Source organism: Crinia signifera, chromosome 3 (genome assembly GCF_055691185.1).
Source record: "Crinia signifera chromosome 3, ASM5569118v1, whole genome shotgun sequence".
Classification (NCBI taxonomy): domain Eukaryota; kingdom Metazoa; phylum Chordata; class Amphibia; order Anura; family Myobatrachidae; genus Crinia; species Crinia signifera.
The window spans coordinates 167015985-167033590 of NC_139219.1; the positions used below are offsets into that span (position 1 = coordinate 167015985).

The 17606-nt window shown below is 44.0% G+C and overlaps 1 protein-coding gene across 1 annotated transcript in view; it reads left to right on the forward strand.

Annotated features, from left to right (window-relative positions):
• REV3L (REV3 like, DNA directed polymerase zeta catalytic subunit) overlaps positions 1-4967 on the forward strand; it is a 182452-nt gene extending 177485 nt beyond the window's left edge. Inside the window, exons 30-32 of the mRNA XM_083176894.1 lie at positions 923-1169; positions 1383-1592; positions 3722-4967. Coding sequence (XP_083033020.1) covers positions 923-1169; positions 1383-1592; positions 3722-3862 — 598 coding nt within the window. The 3' untranslated portion in view covers positions 3863-4967. The remainder of the gene's footprint in view (positions 1-922; positions 1170-1382; positions 1593-3721) is intronic.
• Positions 4968-17606: the final 12639 nt, after the last annotated feature.

Below are 17606 nucleotides of genomic sequence, written 5' to 3' on the forward strand. Positions count from 1 at the left end.
AGTTTGTGATGTGTGCTACGTACGTATATATGTGTGTGTAGTGTGCTTTGCGTATCCTGGCAATGTTTAAGTGTGTGTGTTCTGTGTGTTTGTTGTACTGTTTTTGGGTGTGTGTTGTAGTGTGTATGGATTTGTATTGTACTGCATGTGGTGTGTTTTGTGTGTGTGTGTATCTGTCCAATGTGTAAGTGTGTGAGGTGCTCTACGTATAAATGTGTGTGTTGTGTGCTATGTGTGCATATGTGGTGTGGTGTTGTGTGTGTGTGTGTGTGTGTGTGTGTGTACAATGTGTATATGTGTGTGTGTGTGTGTGTGTGTGTTGTGTGGTCTATGTATATCCTCAATTATTTCCTAATTGTTTAAAGCCTTCACCATAATGTTAGAATGTGTCATTCATACTCAATGACAGCAATGAAATCAGGTGTGGAGTTGTTCCTTCGCAAACGGTTTCCCAGATCATCAATCTTTTCCCCAGAACATCAATGAAGGAAAATTACAACTTGGTGTTTTTTAAATTTCTAAGTGAAATTTCCCAAAAACGGCTTCGAGGTGCACACCACCGGGTCCAGAGGTATCTTGTTGCTGAATTTGGTGTCTCTGAGTGCCACGGTGTGTCCGCAATGCGACGGACACACACACGCACACACGCACACAGACTCTTCAACTTATTATATAGATGGGTAATTTCCACTTAGATATTGGTCGCAGGTCTCTTCCTGAGACTGAGATGCTGTGCTGCAGCCCAGGTTATTTATGATTTATTAACCGTTTCTTATATGGCACTGCAAATTCTGTAGCGCTTTACACTTTGAAACAACAGTCGTTATACATTGTATTTTCACCTGCAGCATCTACAGTATATATGTGGTTCATATTAAGGCTATGATTAAGCAGACCAATGACTGTTCTTTTTCCTAAACAGGAAGATGGTAGCGTATGACCGCCGCTCTGAGCCACGTGTTGGAGAACGAGTGCCATATGTCATAGTATATGGTACACCTGGAGTGCCCCTTATCCAGCTTGTGAGAAGGCCCATTGATGTCCTCCAAGATCATAATCTGAGGTTGAACGCAACCTACTACATAACCAAACAGATACTGCCACCACTAAATAGGATCTTTTCACTGATAGGAGTAGATGTCTTCAGCTGGTACGATGAGCTACCAAGGGTGAGCCCAAGATAATAAATATATATTTTTTGTAATAAGTTGTTGACCTTGTATAAATTTGAAGGGCATTATATTTGTATTGAGGATTGAAAAAAAATGGGAAACCAAAAATGGTACAAATATTTTCAAGAATTGAAATCATTATTTGTAGAACAGTCGTTTTGTAACCCACCCGTATAATTACAGTCATCAGTGTTTTGTTTTCTCTGTCAGATCCAGAAGGCCTGTTCAACAGTGCGAAATGAACTGGACGGAAGGAAAGGCACAATTTCTCAGTATTTTACCACTTTACATTGTCCTATATGTGATGAATTGACTCAACATGGGATCTGTGATAACTGTAGAAGTCAACCGCAGCATGTAGTTGTGATTCTCAATCAAGAAATTAGAGAGTTGGAATATAGGCAACACCAACTAGTCAAGGTAAATGTCATTGTAATATAAAGATTTCATTCGCGTACATTTAATATTCAGTTCACACATAAAACAAAACTCTAAAGTACCCCACAATGCTGACTCCAACCATCCATTAGGCATTCACCCCACAATGCTGACTCCAACCATCCATAAGGCATTCACCCCACAATGCTGACTCCAACCATCCATAAGGCATTCACCCCACAATGCTGACTCCAACCATTTAGCACCTACCCAACAAAGCTGTATCCACCCACCAGTAAGGCACTAATACACAAGGCTGACTCCACCCACCCGTAAAGCTCTCAACCCACAAGGCTGACTTAACCCACCCGAAAATCCCTGAACCCACAAGGCTGACTTATCCCACCCGAAAATCCCTCAACCCATAATGCTGACTTATCCCACCCATAGAGTACTCATTCGTAATGATGAAACCATCCACCTGTAAAGCATTCGCCCCTCAATATTGATACCGGCCACACTTAAAGCACTTACCCCACAATGCTACGGTCAATTGGTTGACCTATAGATGGTTGACAGTCATTAGATCAACGCCACTAGGTCGACATACTGCAAGGTTGACATGGGAGAAGGTTGACCGGTCATTAGGTCGACACAAGCATTATGTCGACATGGTCTAGGTTGACAGTAAAAAGGTAGACATGGGCTGACAGGCGGTATTTCATTACTAGGGCGGTGTGGGAGAATACAATAGTGTGTCCGAAGCATGGCGAGCACAGCAAGCCATGCGAGAGGATGCAGTGCACTTAATCCTGCGTCCATGTCGATAGTGTTGACATTCGGGTAAAAAAAAAAAGTGAAAAACTCCAGGTCGATCTAATGATTGTGTTGACCTAATGACATGTCGCCCTACACCCATGTCAACCTTGCAGTTTGTTGACCTAGTGGTGTGGACCAAATGACTGTACCATCTTTAGGTCGACCATATGATCCATATCCAATGCTTATATTACCCACACATAAAACACTTGCCCGGTTATAAAGCATTCATACTGCAATGGTAGCACAGCCCACCTTATAAAGCACTTGTTCTGCTACACTGATACAGCTTATGTCCAGCATGATTTACAATTCTGACTCAATCACCCGTAAAGAACTTGCCATGCTATGTTGCCACTGCCAACATGTGAAGAACTCCTCCTGCAATGCTGAGACTGCCCACACAGTTAAGCTCTTGTCCCACAAAGCATTCACCACCCACTTACAGAGAATTCGTACCATTGTGCTTCCACTACAAACATACGCCACACATGTGTCCTGCAATGCTGACAACAGCCAAACCTAAGCACTTGTCCCACAACACTGATATTAAAGGTAAGATTACTGTGCATAATCTATTATATTTACATTTGGTACTTATTTCCTAGCACGGCGCCCACGATCTAGATTGTATGTGTCGGGCCGATATCGCAAGCATTACATGCATCTTATGTGTTTGTGCGGCAAAAGATGCATGAGATACAATCGACAAGATTTTTACATTGGAATCAATGTGAAATGGTCCCTGAGACCCAATTTTACATTTATGCCCTCATGGGTGAAATGCAATTGTTAACGCCACCCCACTATTGATGACAACCCAAAGCGTGGCGAGCGGCGGCGGTACGCGTCCTCCGACCTTTTCATGCCTTCACTATCCACGTTGGCGTAGAGTTGATTTTATATAGTGTGGCGAGCGCAGCGAGCCACCGAGCCCGAATAGTGGCGAGCGGACGCGGAATACATGTGAAGTAGTCCGTGTTGGTAGTGCCGGTGGCGTTAACAATGGTTATTGGGGGTTTTATTACGATTTTTATGTTATGGCATCTTATGGATCTTGGATCTCATGGATCTTATGGATGCATAAGATCCATAAGATGCGAAATTGTACATACAATTAAAAATCTTTTCAATTGTATAGATTGTATGCCTTAATTAAGGCATACAATCTTATGCGATAGGCGCCGTGCTAGGAAATAAGTACCTTACATTTTCCCTGTAACTCCGTTATCTAAACTTCCAATGGTCCCTGTTGCAATAAGATGTAATATTTAGCTATTATTTTCTTTGCAGTAGTAAAAATTATTTCAGAGCCTTTGTGCCTGCATTCACCTGTCACCTTTCCCTTTTAGATATGCAAGAATTGCACAGGCTGCAGTGACCAACAGATCCAGTGTGTTTCTCTCAACTGTCCAGTACTCTTCAAGCTCTCAAGAGTGAGTCGGGAACTCTCCAAGGCTCCATATCTACGTCAGCTCCTTGACCAGTTTTGACATGTGTTAGGAGATGATTGGTGCTATATATTTCTATGTTTATCACACTACAAACTTGTGCATGGTGCTGTTTTGGATTGCATTGCTTTCATTATTTTTATGATTTGTTTAATGACTATTATTCAAAGTAACACATCTCCATCAGTGCTGGGGGTTCAATTTTAATTGCTATGTATCTTTTTACAATGTACAAAGTATTATTTTTTTTTTCTTTATTTTGACTTTGTAACATACAGTTTTATAATGCAGGTGTTTAAACAAGCTAGAGGAGGAATCATGGTGTAAATGCATTTCTTACAATAGGCTTCTGTTACTTCCTGGCTTGCTGCTTGGGAAGGAGCACTGATAGCTGACTAGCAGAACGCACCTCTCTAGATACATCCGTATCAGGAACTCTCTTTTAATTCTAGAGCACCCATATCATTTCTAAGTTTAAGTGCAAAATATTTTGTAAATATACCTTTTTTACTTTTGAAACAACTGAGTAAAATAATGTGCAATGGGATTTTATACCAGTCGGTTTGATGTGTGTCCTTCACATTTTGCTCCACTCATGAAATATTTTGTTCTTTTGATGTGCAAAATCGTATTTCTGTGTAACATTTCAGACAATTTTCAGTTTCTTATAAAAAGGTAAAAAAAAAAAGGAAATAAAGTATATTGCTGTCTTGCTTTAGCTGTTGATGGGGCATTGTGAGGAACTGTGCAAAGACCTTTTTTGTTATAAAACTGTGGGACTGTTGCAATACTTTTAAATATAAGATTTATTCCATTTTGCTTGTTTTGTATAGACATGTTTATGGTTTCTAAATATGCTTATAATATTTTTTCTTTCCTTATGTACAGTTAAATCTTATTTGCCATCATCCTGAACACAACAGTGTATTTAGAATTATTTGTAAAACTGTATAAAATTAAAAAAAGGAATTATGTGGTCAGTGTAATGTTTTCTAAACTGGAAATCGTTTGAAAAGTTAAAATTTAAAACAATATTAAAAATGAATAAAAGATATAAGATGGTGACTGTTCATTTTGTGTAACAAAGTTGAGAATCTTGTTAAATGTTTGTATTGTGGGAACCCATAAAATTCTATGATAATTGAAATTGCTGCCCCAAAAATTTATCTTAAAACTTTTTGTCTTTGATGAGCAAAGAAAGTATAAGAATGAGTTACAATTGAAATAAAGAGGTTGTATGTTCAGTTGCCATTTCAAGTACTGTCTGACTATTTACAATGGCTCCTGGTTTTGCATTTTCTGCTAACTATTTTTTGGGTTTAGGTGGAACAACATGACAACAGCACATGCAATTAAACAGTGTAATAAAGTGGAGGCAAAGAAAAGGGGCTTGTGCTATGTTCTCAAAGTTTGGTGTAGAGAATTTGCAAAAGTCGTATAAAAAAAATTGCATCTGCCTTTTTGTTTAATGATGTATGAAAAAGCAGGAGCCTTTGGTAATAAATTACATCAAGCAGTTTTGATGTGTAGCCAGTGATTTTGTATTACTATTTAAAGGTTTTTTTTATTATTATTATTATTATTATTATAATATATGATGTACAGATGTAGCAGGCTACATCTTTGCCCGGCGCCTGCCAGATCCCTTTAACTGACGAGTGCCGGTGATAGGGACTGGGACTCGCGTGCTTCTCATACTCACGTGCGACCCAGTATCATGGCGGCTGGGCAGCATCTCCCTGCCATTCTCCGCTTCAGGGAGACGCTGCCCAGTTTGGGGGGAGGTTGGGACGGCGGGGGAGGTGGCGGGGACCCCCGGCAGGCTCCGTAGCCACGGGCCGATGGAATCGCCAGCCCCTGCAAAAATGTAGCCTGCTACATCTGTATGTGTTTCTGAAAATAACTTTGTTTCCTCCAGTGTCACTAGAAATCTTATTAATTGTGGGTAAACCTTAATTTCTCCTTTAGGTTTAGTTCTTAAATAGTACAGTATATCATGGCGGAGGATGCAGTTAGCATACCGGCAGATGGGATGCCGTGTTGAGATGTTTAGATTCTATCTTTGGTCAGAGATTTATATCCCAAATGGATATGTGAGTCACCAGTCCATTCTTCTAGGGCAGTGGTTCCCAACCCTGGTCCCCAAGTACCCCCAACAGTGCACGTTTTCCAGGTCACCCAGTAAGTGCACTCAATATTCAGACACATTTTAAAAGATCCACAGGTGGAGCTAATTATTTTGCCTGTGATTCTGTGTGGAGAACTGGAAAATGTGCACTGTTGCGGGTACTTGAGGACCAGGGTTGGGAACCACTGTTCTAGGGGATGGTCTCTATTTCACTAGGCTGCTAACGACTTTTGGGTGCAATCATCCACATATAGAGCTAATGGCTTTTCAGTTCAGCAACAAAATGCCTGGTTTTGCAGATCCAAGGACCCATTGGTTTTTGTAATGGATGCCATAGCAGTGCCAGGAAAATTTCAACAGCCTACATTGGTCCATCAATTCAAATGCACTCTTGAGAGCTCAGGAAAATAAAGAAGTGTTGTATAGGTAAAACTAGTTTATCATTTATGGTGCTAAGAAAGGAGGTTGGCCAGTCAATAAGCAGACTATAGTTAGATGGACTAGAGCAGGCATTCCTGACCTCCGTTCTCAAGGCACACTAACAGTGCTGGTTTTAGGGATGTCCAGACTTCAGACTGTCCAGCACAGATTACATCAAAATAACGAAGGTACTAATTGTCACCTGTGCTCAAGCCTGGATATCCCTAAAACCTGCACTGTATGTCTGCCCTGAGAACCGAGGTTGGGAATGACTTGGTAAGAGCCACACTTAAGCTAGCATATCAAGGAGCTGAATATCATTACTTCCTGGGTGGTGTGGCTTTGATCTTGCGAGAAGAGCAGTTAAGTAAAGCAACTATGTGGTCCTTGGTTCCTACATTCACCAAATGCTATAGATTCCATGGCTTTGCATCCAGGGATGCTCCTTTTGGACAGAAGGTATTGCATTCAGCCAGGGCTGAGCATACACTGCCCTAGGGGCAACTTGAGAATATCACCATGGTCCAATAGTGTCCCCCCAGATAGAGGTAGAGGAATATAAGATTTTAGGTACCTACTGCCTTTCCTTCTTACCTCTTCATAACTATTGGCTTGTATGCGTGGGATTATTTTCTGGTGCCATGAACTGGATCAGCTTATTTAGAACCAGGCATAAGTATAAAGCGTTCTCAAACTGTTCAAATCCTGCAACAACCAGGTAACTGTTGCTGGTACGTCTACTGTTTACCACCTGCTTTAAATTTACCCTGGGAAAAGAAATGTTACTGTAAATGATGCCTACTGTAGATGTTTTTTTTCATAGTGTCATTAAATGTGAATGTAACCCCTTTTATACATACAGTATAAAGAATCCAGGGAAAATTCACATGCTCTTGTTACAATCCATTTCTAGCTCTGAAATACTGCACTTAGCATTGATGTGGGAAAGTGGGTGATCGGTACTAATGAAACACTTCATTTGACGTCAAAACCAGTTTTCCCTTTCTTTTATACACAGGCCCTAAAATGAACTGAATTACTTTTACACAAGGGATAAAACATTTGATTTACATTCTTGTATTCATCACTTTGATGCTTACTCTAGGTAATAAGCCATAATATAGTTAACAAAGCAACCTGTTATAACTACAATACATGTTGTGAGTAACACATTATTGATTAACTGTACCATAGCCCCGATCTCACAATGGATTAAACTACATTAAAATAGACTTTCGTGTTTGGACTGATAGTTTACGTAATTAAAGACATCTTTTCTGCTTTGAGGCATCGGTTAAAAGCCAGAAAGGATATGTAATCATGTGGCTACATTTAAATTCCAGTTTCTTTATAACTATATATATTGTTTGGTACCTTATGGTTTAAATTTATGTAATGCATAATGGTGTGTGTAGATGTGTTACTTTTGCATATGAAAGATGCTGTATAAACACAAGCCCATTTCCACAGTTTTGTATGTGCTCTTTAGATTGCCTCACTAATCACCTTTATCATAAATCATTTTTAGTTTTACAATGTAAGTGGTTGATCCTATTAAATGTGAAGGGTGTGTTTAAATGCTGAAACAGGCACCCAATCTCGCATCCTTCATGGGCTGGTTTTAGCTGCAGGATAGGGGTATGGATCATAGGATAGACAGTAACTACAGATGGAGCCGGGCTCCCTCTTGCTGGCGAATCGCCAGACTGTCTCCGCTGGCGATCCACCAGCAGCCCGGCGTCCATCTGATTGAGACTGGCGTCTCCGTTTCCGGGCGACGGGAACCCCGTCCATCTCAGTTTCAGGGAGACGGACAGGGTTAGGGGAGGCGGTGGGGGGGAGCGGGGAGGCAGTGGGGGACCCGGGGGAAGCGCCGTCGGAAGGGGACGTGCGCGCACGTCCCCTTTCGCAGAGCGGCTGGCGATTCTGCTGCCATCCCCTGCAAAGACAACGCCGGCTCCATCTGTAGGTCTGCTTCCTGCTTAGAGGGGGATCATGGGTGATGGACACATATTAATAGACTGCAGGTTTTGTGGTGTCAAATTAACAGCTGAACAGAAGGACCATGGGGATTTGGGCCCTGCATGCGAATCTGCCCAGTGGGGCTCAAGCCCAGAGGTCTGAGCAGCCTTAACCTGTGTGGGCAGCTGCCCTGGGAAGGTCTATGTCTGCCTTGGTACAGGCTTTAAATAGACAGAGGGATGAGCTGGCTAAGTCTCCTAAGCCTTTCTCCCCCTCACAGCCTTCACAAAATGAATGCTTTTATGGAGCAGTTTGCTAAGGCCCCTGAGGTTGGTACTCCCAGGCACCTTTTATTCACACCTCCTCTCCTTAATTTAGACTGAGGAAGAGGGTGAATGTACTGAAGACATGTTTTGGGACCAGAGAGAGGAGTTGGAGTCCCCCGCACCAGTCATTAAATCTTTCTGATGTTGATAAGGTACAACAAAAGGGTGTGTTTAAGAAACAGCGTAGAGACACGGTTACTTTTCCCTCGGATGAGGGCATGAAAGACCTGCTTGGGGAGGCGTGGAAGATGCCTGATAAAGGCTTCTTATGCCAAAGAGATTTGCCAATTTATATCCCATGCCGGAGCAGCATGTACAATTGTGGGAAAAGGTTGTCTAAAACCACAGCTTTGCCCATTCAGGGGGTGCTGCATTCAAAGACCCCGTTGATAAAAAGATTGAGGGCTGTCTGAAAGCTGTGTTTGAAGGGGTTGGGTTTACCCTGTGCTCTGTTATTATTTGGGCTTATAACTTGTGTTCTCAGCTTCAGCCTGATACAAAGGCCTTTGCTTTAGTGGAGAAGTTAAGTGGGCAGCTGAATATGTTTGTGAGACCGGCGAAGAAGGTGTTAAAATGGCGTTGAAGGATTCAAATCCCTTTCTCTGATATGGTCCTGGTGACACAGCTCACATTGGGATGTAGGAGGGTCCCAGACTCTGCATCCCAGACTACTCAGTTCAATTTCCAAAGCCCACTGGAATACATTAACTCAGTACAACACCTGACATACTATATGCACAATACATTCACAAAACCAATTATAACGTGACATCTCATGAAAACGGCAATACTTACTGAGCGTAAGGGAGGGATCGCTGTGTCACCAGGACCATATCAGAGAAAGGGATTCGAATGGTAAGTTCTTACAAAAATCCCTTTTTCTCTTTCAATGGTCCTGGTGACACAGCTCACATTGGGATGTTCGGTCCTTTGGGAGGGTACGCTCAGGTTTGCAGTACTCAGCACCAGGGCTGTGGAGTCGGAGTCGAGGAAATTTCGAGTACCTGGAGTCAGAGTCGGCAAACAATGCACCGACTCCGACAATTATAATTAATGACTTCTCTACTGTAAGAATAAAGACTAATACATGAAGTGCCTCACGTAACCGCAAAACGTGACCGTGAAAAAGCATGCTTTTCATGTGCTTTACTATATGGCACGCAACGCACAATTCGGAGCACCAATACTTATAAATGTATTCTCCCTTGTAGTTTACAACTTATTTCCAACGTTCAATAAGGTTTTCAATACCTCGTTGGTAGAAATCACTTGGTGTAGACTCGAAAAATTCATTCAACCAAGCTCTCCCACCATAAGCACAACATCTTTTTATGCGGATGAAGATCTTGTTTCATGCGCGGGGTCGTTTGTTTACCTTGGCTAAGCCATTCCTTACGCTGGTTCATATTGATGTACAGGCACCATTTTTCATGGCCAGTAACGATTCGGTAAAGAAATCGTTCCTTGTGTCCATGAATTGAACGGTGACGAGCAAGCAAACCAGCGGAGATTGTGGCTCAGTGATTTTTGTTGTCGTCACAAAGCATGCGGAACTCATGCTCCACACTTCTGAACCTTTCCTATTGTGTTTGTTCCCAAAACAACCAAATAATGTGGTTTTTATCTTTGAACTGGTAAAGTTCCTGATGTTTATGCCTACTGCTACTATCCAGCCATTTAATTAATTAATAACATTTTTGATAAAACTTTGTTTTCATTGTGTTTGTCCTTTGCTTAAACTGTTCAATACAGTAGACTGTTGGCTTCCCAGCCTCTAGTTTCTGTAGTAATAATATGTATGTTGCCTTTCTTTCCTTCAAGGAATGTATCAAATACATTTGCATATTAATACAGAGGAGTTGGAGTCTGAACATTTATCTACCGACTCCACAGCCCTGCTCAGCACTGCTCGCCCGAATGATGCGTCCTCCGACGCAAACTCATGGAACCTATAGAATTTGGTAAAAGTGTGAACAGGTGACCAAGTGGCGGCCCTGCAAACTTGCTAAGCTGTATCCCCATGACGCACCCCCCAAGAGGCAGCAACCGACCTGGTGGTATGTGCGTTTATCCTGGCAGGTACTGGCCTACCAACTTTAGAAAATGCAAAAGCAATTACTGATCTGAGCCACCTAGCAATGGTCTGTTTTGAAGCAGGCCAGCCTGTTTTGTGTACGTCGTACAATACCAGCAAAGAATCAGTCTTACGGAAACCCTTAACTCTGTCCACATAAATGCGCAAAGCGCGAACAACATCCAAATTCTTTAATTTGTCCCTCTTCCTGGACCCCTCAGGGGATTGAAAAACTGGAAGAACAATATCTTGGTTCAAATGAAACGCAGAAACCATTTTAGGTAAAAATGGTAGCTACTGTTCTCAGCACAGCCCTATCATCATGAAAAATCAGGAATAGAGACTTACACAACAATGCTCCCAACTCTGAAACCCTCTTCGCAGAGGAAATAGCCAACAAAAAAGTTATTCAGGTCAGCCGACCTCAATGGTTCAAAAGGAGGTTTTGAAGAACTGCCAGCACAAAAGACAAATCCCATGGAGCTACAGGTTGTTTGTATGGAGGTTTTAACCTGGTAACCCCCTGCAGGAAAGTCTGCACTTCCAGAATCATAGCAACTTTTTTCTGAAAGAAAATCTATGAGGCCGATACTTGGACCTTAAGTGACTGAAGACTTAGTCCTGAAGAAAAGCCATCCTGTAAAAATTCAAGTAATTTAGACAACTTAAATCTAGCAGTGTGAGCCTTTTGCCTTTCACACCACCGAATATAAGTCTTCCAGACCCTGTAATAATTCACTGAAGCCACCAGCTTCCTAGCTTTAATCATAGTAGTTATTACTGCCTCTGAAAATTCCTTTTTCTTTAAGATGGCGGTTTCAATAGCCATGCCGTTAAAGTTAGCCGAGCTATATCCTGGTGAAAGAACGGGCCTTGTCTTAGAAGGTCTGTCTGTAGAGGTAGACGCCACGACTCTACTAAAATTCTCCGAATGCTGGAGTACTAAGATCTCCTTGGCCAATCCGGCGCTATCATTATGACAGCAATCCCCTGGGACTTGACACTCTTCAGCACCCTGGCATTCATGGGAAATGGTGGAAAGATGTATGCCAGTTTCCCCGTCCAAGGTACCATCATAGCATCCACTGCTGTTGCCAGTGGATCCCTGGTCCTGGAAAAGAACTTGGGCACTTGATGATTGAATCTGGAGGCCATTAAGTCCACCTCCGGAAGACCCCAACGAGCCACAATGTCCTGGAACACCTGTGGATTCAGTGCCCATTCTCCCTCCAGAAGCTCCTCTCTGCTTAAAAAAATCTGCTTCCAAGTTCCTTACTCCTGGAATGAACACTGCGGATAAGGCCGGAACATTCTGTTCTGCCCATGACAGTATTTGTGACACCTCCAGCATAGCCATCTTGCTGCAGGTGCCTTCTTGATGATTCAAGTATGCCACCGCCGTGGCATTGTCCGACTGGATTCTTAGAGGAAAACCCCTCAACCTGTCTTCCGCCTGTGACAAAGTCTTCCAGACCGCCCGAAGCTCCAGCACATTGATCGGGAGAAGTGACTCCTCCTTTTGTCCTCCTGAAGCCTCAAATTCAGAACCACAGCTCCCCAGCCCCTGAGACTGGCATCGGTGGTCCCATGATTGGAGAGAGCGGCCCCATTGCAGGGAGTCCACCTCTGTCCACCATAGTAACCAGGACCTTGTTCCCGATGTCAGTTTCACTGACTGTCTTCATGGTCTTTGGGTTTCTCAACCAACAAGCCAATATTTTCCATTGAAACGCTTGAGAATGGAACCTGGCATATTGAAGTGTCTCGAAAGTTGCCATCATTTTGCCCAGCAACTTCAAACCTCTCCAGACCGAAGGATCTGGCAATTCCAGAATCGATGTCACCAGATGACAAATGTCCCTGGCCTTTGCCTCAGGGAGAAACACTAGATGCAAGTGAGTATCCAGTATGACTCCAAGGAATTGAATCCTCTGGGAGGGAGCCAACTGGGACTTCTGAAAATTTAACAGCCAGCCATGATTCTGTAAGAAACGAATAGCCTCTGCCAGGTCCTGCTGCAATTTTTCCACCGACTCTGCCTGGAACAATAGATTGTCCAAATAGGGAATCACAATTATTCCTTTCAACCTGAGAACGGCTGCCATTACAGACATCATTTTTGTAAATACCCTCGGGGCCGTAGCCAGACCGAAGGGTAGAGCCTGAAACTGACAATGTAAGTCTGCAGATGGGGACGTGTAAATATGCATCCTGGATGTCCATTGACGCCAAAAATTCTCCTTGGTCCAGACTCAATAGAACTGACCTCAGAGACTCCATTTTGAAATGGTCCACCCACAGATGGAGATTTAAAGCCTTTAAGTTTAGAATGGGTCGGAAAGATCCGTTCGGTTTGGGCACTAAGAAAAGGATGGAGTAATACCCCTTCTTTCTTTCCTCCCACAGTACAGGGACCAATAAACCTTTTTCCTGAAGACACTGAGTAGCCCGCAAAAGCGCTTTTCTTAAACGTGCCTCTTTTGGCAATGGTGTAGGTAGGAACCGTTTTGGTGGTAAACCTCTCAAGTTTATCTTGTATCCTAGACAAATTACGTCCAAGACCCAAGGATCCTGTTCCAATAAGGCCCAAGTGTCCCTGTATTGCAGGAGGCGACCCCCCACTGAGGACAGAAAGGGGAGTCTCCTGGTTGTCATGCTGAGGATTTCTCCTCACCTTTGGTGCTGTTTCTTATTGAAAGCATCAAAGCGGGACTTAGGAGCCTTTCCCAACTGGAATTTTCCTCTGTAGGATTGTCCTCTAAAGGCCACACCTCCTCTAGGGGAGGGACGAAAGGCTGAGAACTTTGAGTTCTGTTTAACTGCAGTGGCAGGTAGAAAAGTACTTTCCCCCCCGTAGCCTGTTTAATAATGTCCTCCAATTCAGAACCAAACAGAAGATTCCCTTTAAAAGCCAACGCTTCTAAGGACTCATTGTCCGCCTCCCAGGCCTTAAGCCACAAAATCCTCCTAGCGTTAACAGAGACCGCAGAAACTCTGTAAGCCATTTTGAGTTCCTCTTCTCCAGCCTCTAAATTATACTCTGCCGCAGCCTTTAATTTTTCAGCCAGAATTAAGACACCTGGATCTGTATGCACCATTGCACACATGGCATTTGCCCATACAATCATGGCCTTCGAAACCCATGCAGAAGCAACAATAGGTCTAATGGTAAAACCCACACCTTCAAAAATTGCTTTAAGATTCCCTTCAAGCTTTTTCTCAACGGGGTCTTTAAACGCACAACCTCCTTGAACGGGAAGTACCGTAGCTTTAGACAATCTGGCTACCGGTGCATCCACCAAAGGGACCTTTTCCCAAAGTTTTACGTGCTCCTCTGGCATAAGGTAAAGGTTTAAAAATCTCTTAGGCATCTGAAGCCTCTTATAGGGCGTTTTCCAAGCACCCTCCAACAGGTCTTTCAAACCCTCATCTGACGGAAAGGTAACAGCCTCTTTTCGCTGTTTTTTTTAAACACTCCTTTTGCAGGAGTCTTGATACCATCAGACAAGCTTAAAGCTTGCTTTACAGCTAAGATTAAGTCCTCCACACCTAGGACAGAAGAGTCATCATCACCCTGCTCCCCCTCCTCCCCAGAATCATCCAATGCCGGGAGAGATGAGTGAGAATATTTAGAAGCAACATCTGAATCCTTGTTAAACTTATCCAGAAGTGCATTAAATCTGCTAATACCCGTAGCTTTATCCTGCATCACTTGCAGCAAAACTGGTTCACCCTGTGTCAATGGAAAAGAACCAGACGAATGTTGAGAGGATGACATAGGTCTAAAAGCTCTCACCATTTCATCCTTCTGCTTGTCTAACAACTGCACTAAAGCAGTAACTGACCTGTTCAGAGCCGTAGCCCACACTGGTTCTGTCTGCTCTACCCTCTGAGTTGTGGCACCCATGGGTCTCACAGCTGCGCACACAGGACACATATCTTCTTGAGTCATCTGTTCAGGGGTTAATGCTAGTGCACAAACTCTGCACGCGTTCAATGTGTTAAGGGCTCCCCCCCCCCCCCCAAGGCTGTAGACTGCCTTTCTGTCATGATTAAAAAACCACACAGTGCAAAATGCCAGGCGAATAGTACCAAGTCAATGTAAAGCCAGTACTTATCTGTCTGAAGCCACCGAATCACTTTCTCCGGATAGTGGGGATGGCGATGCCTAGGAGAATCAATCTCTCTGCAGGATACAGCGATTCAACTCCGCGGCCAGCGTCTCCCAAAACGCCGCTAAGCAGAGAAAGGGAAGAGACCATTTGTACAGCAGGGTCTTCGTGTTTTGGCACTAAAACGTCCCCTGTAGCCGGTTCAGGGACGCTCCGGGGCCCAGGTAGGCTCTCAACAGAGGCTGCAAAGCGCTGCACAGGGAGACCAGACAGTGTCTCTCTGTGCACAGGGAGCTGACAGGATGCGTTACTGTCAGCCCCTGCTGCGCTGACAGTGTGAGGATTCTAATAGAATACTCTCCCTGTTTCCTACCTAACTAACTGAGGGGGTTATTCTAGTTCACTCTCTGACAAATTCCTTCTTAGATGGACAAAACCATGTGCACTGCAGGTGGGGCAGATGTTACTTGTGCAGAGATAATTAGATTTGGGTGGGGTTTTACTTCAAAGTGAGATCTATAGTGCAGTGTAAAAATAAAGCAGTCAGTATTTACCCTACACAGAAACAAAATAACTCACCCAAATCTAATTCTCTCTGCACATTTTAAATCTGCCCCCTGCAGTGCACATGGTTTTGTCCATCTAAGAAGGATTTTGTCAGAAAGAGAGAACTAGAATAAGGCCCTAAGTGTAAAATAAAAAAAATAAAAAACACCTAACTATCTCTAAATCTTCTGACTGCCCTGCAACCCTTTCAGCATAGCACCCACTCCTGTGGGCACCTAAAATGAACTGGGGAGTATGGGATGCAGAGGGAGGAGCCTACCTCTCAAAGCTTTTAGCATTGGTGCCTGGCTCCTCCGGACCCTCCTACATCCCAATGTGAGCTGTGTCACCAGGACCATTGAAAGAGAAAATACAAAAAAATAAAAATACATTATCCTCCACTGGAAATAAATAAAAACCACACCCATCACCAATACTTACTGTATCTTCCATTCTGTCAATCTGCAACTCTGTGATGTGGCGCCTCATACGACGGATCTGTTGGAATCTCCCTGGAGCCAGTCCTGGCTGGGTATATGGAAGAGGGCAGGCTGCAACAGTTAGGTTGTGACAGGAAGGGCAGAGCGCATGCTGTGACAGTTAGGGGTGGAGGATTCAGAGAGCCGGGAAGGGTCAGATAGACAACTGTGATAGGTAGGGTGAGTCAGAGGGCAATTTGCAACAGGTAGGGAGGGGTCAGAGGGCAGGCTGCAACAGATATGGAGGGGTCAGAGGGCAGACAGACCAGGTAGAGCGGGGACACAGGGCAGGCTGTGAAGGGAAAGGAGGGGTCAGAGGGCAAACTGAGACAGGTAGGTAGGGGTCAGATGGTATGCTGCGACAGGTAGGGATGGGTCAGAGGGCAGGCTGTGACAGGTAGGGAGGACAGGCTACAATATATATTACAGGTGACAGCCCAGTATGCTCTATGCCAGGGGGTGGGGGGAGGGGCTCGAGGGGGGCTGCAGGCAGCAGAGGTAAGCTTTTCTATTCTAATGATGGATGAAAGAAGGACAAGGACGGGAGAGTTCTGAAGAAGGGACGTGTGATGTGGGAGGAAAAAAGGGGCAGGGCTAGTCGTAGTGGGTGGCATCCAGCGCAGCCCACGTCCTGCAGCCCTGGCTACACAATGTATAAGCCTGCCCTGCTATTTTCAATTAAGTCTCCCGCTGGACCACTAGCCAAAAGGAGCTTGCACCTATTGGATAGCGGTCCAGTGTGAGCCTTAATTGAAAATAGTGGTGGACAGCACATCTCTGCCGTGCAGAGCAGGCAGGCAGCAGGGGTGCACAGCTCTGGCGCCCTTTGATCTCTTGGCGTCCGGAGCTTGTGCTCCGCCCTCCCTATGCCCCTGATGGTAGGGCATGAAATACCTCCTGTCATGTTGACCTTCATGCATGTCAACCTAATGCTTGTTGACCTAGTGGCCGTATCCCCAGGATAGTGCAGCTGCTGCTCTCGATTATTCATACCTGCAAAATCATTGCTCTTAATAGGATCGGCCCTGTAAACATGAAACATCCTGGATCTCACAATACCCTTGAAAACCATCAAACAGGCCGGTTAGCAAATGTTTCCATTAACAATGGTAATCCTACCCAAAAAATCTCATGAACAGATATCTGGTTCTTGAGAGAACATTGGGGCAGATGTATTAATCTGCCTATAACGTTTGGCGAATAACGATTCCCGCTTCGCCAGCATAACGTGGAGAAGCGGGCAAACGTTATAGGCAGATGTATTAACCCCATCCCAGCTGATAAGGAGAGACGTTATCTCCAGCATGAACGGCTCTCCTTATCGTCTCCCTCGCCGCCCCGCACATGCACACTCGCCGCCCCTGATGGGCAATGCACCGCTGGTACAGGCAATTGGGTAGAATTTAAACTATTGAGGAACTATTCATGACTCACTATGGCTTTTTAGGTGGTTAACACCAGACAGTGTGTTGATAATTATTGGTATACATATTTTAATGAAACTATCTATTCACTGGTGCTGTCTTATTATTTATATTGTATCTGATAGCCTGCCACATATCTTCAGCACATAGTAGCCAGCCATTCTGGAGCAGAGGTGCAGTATTTCCGATTACACTCACAGGTGTGTGGTAAAGAACTTATAGCCATTTATTTTAAACTTTCCAGTATTCAGTATTCGGTACTTGTTTCCTATCTGGGCGCCCAGGTTTTCAACGTACGGCACCGTAATGAAATCG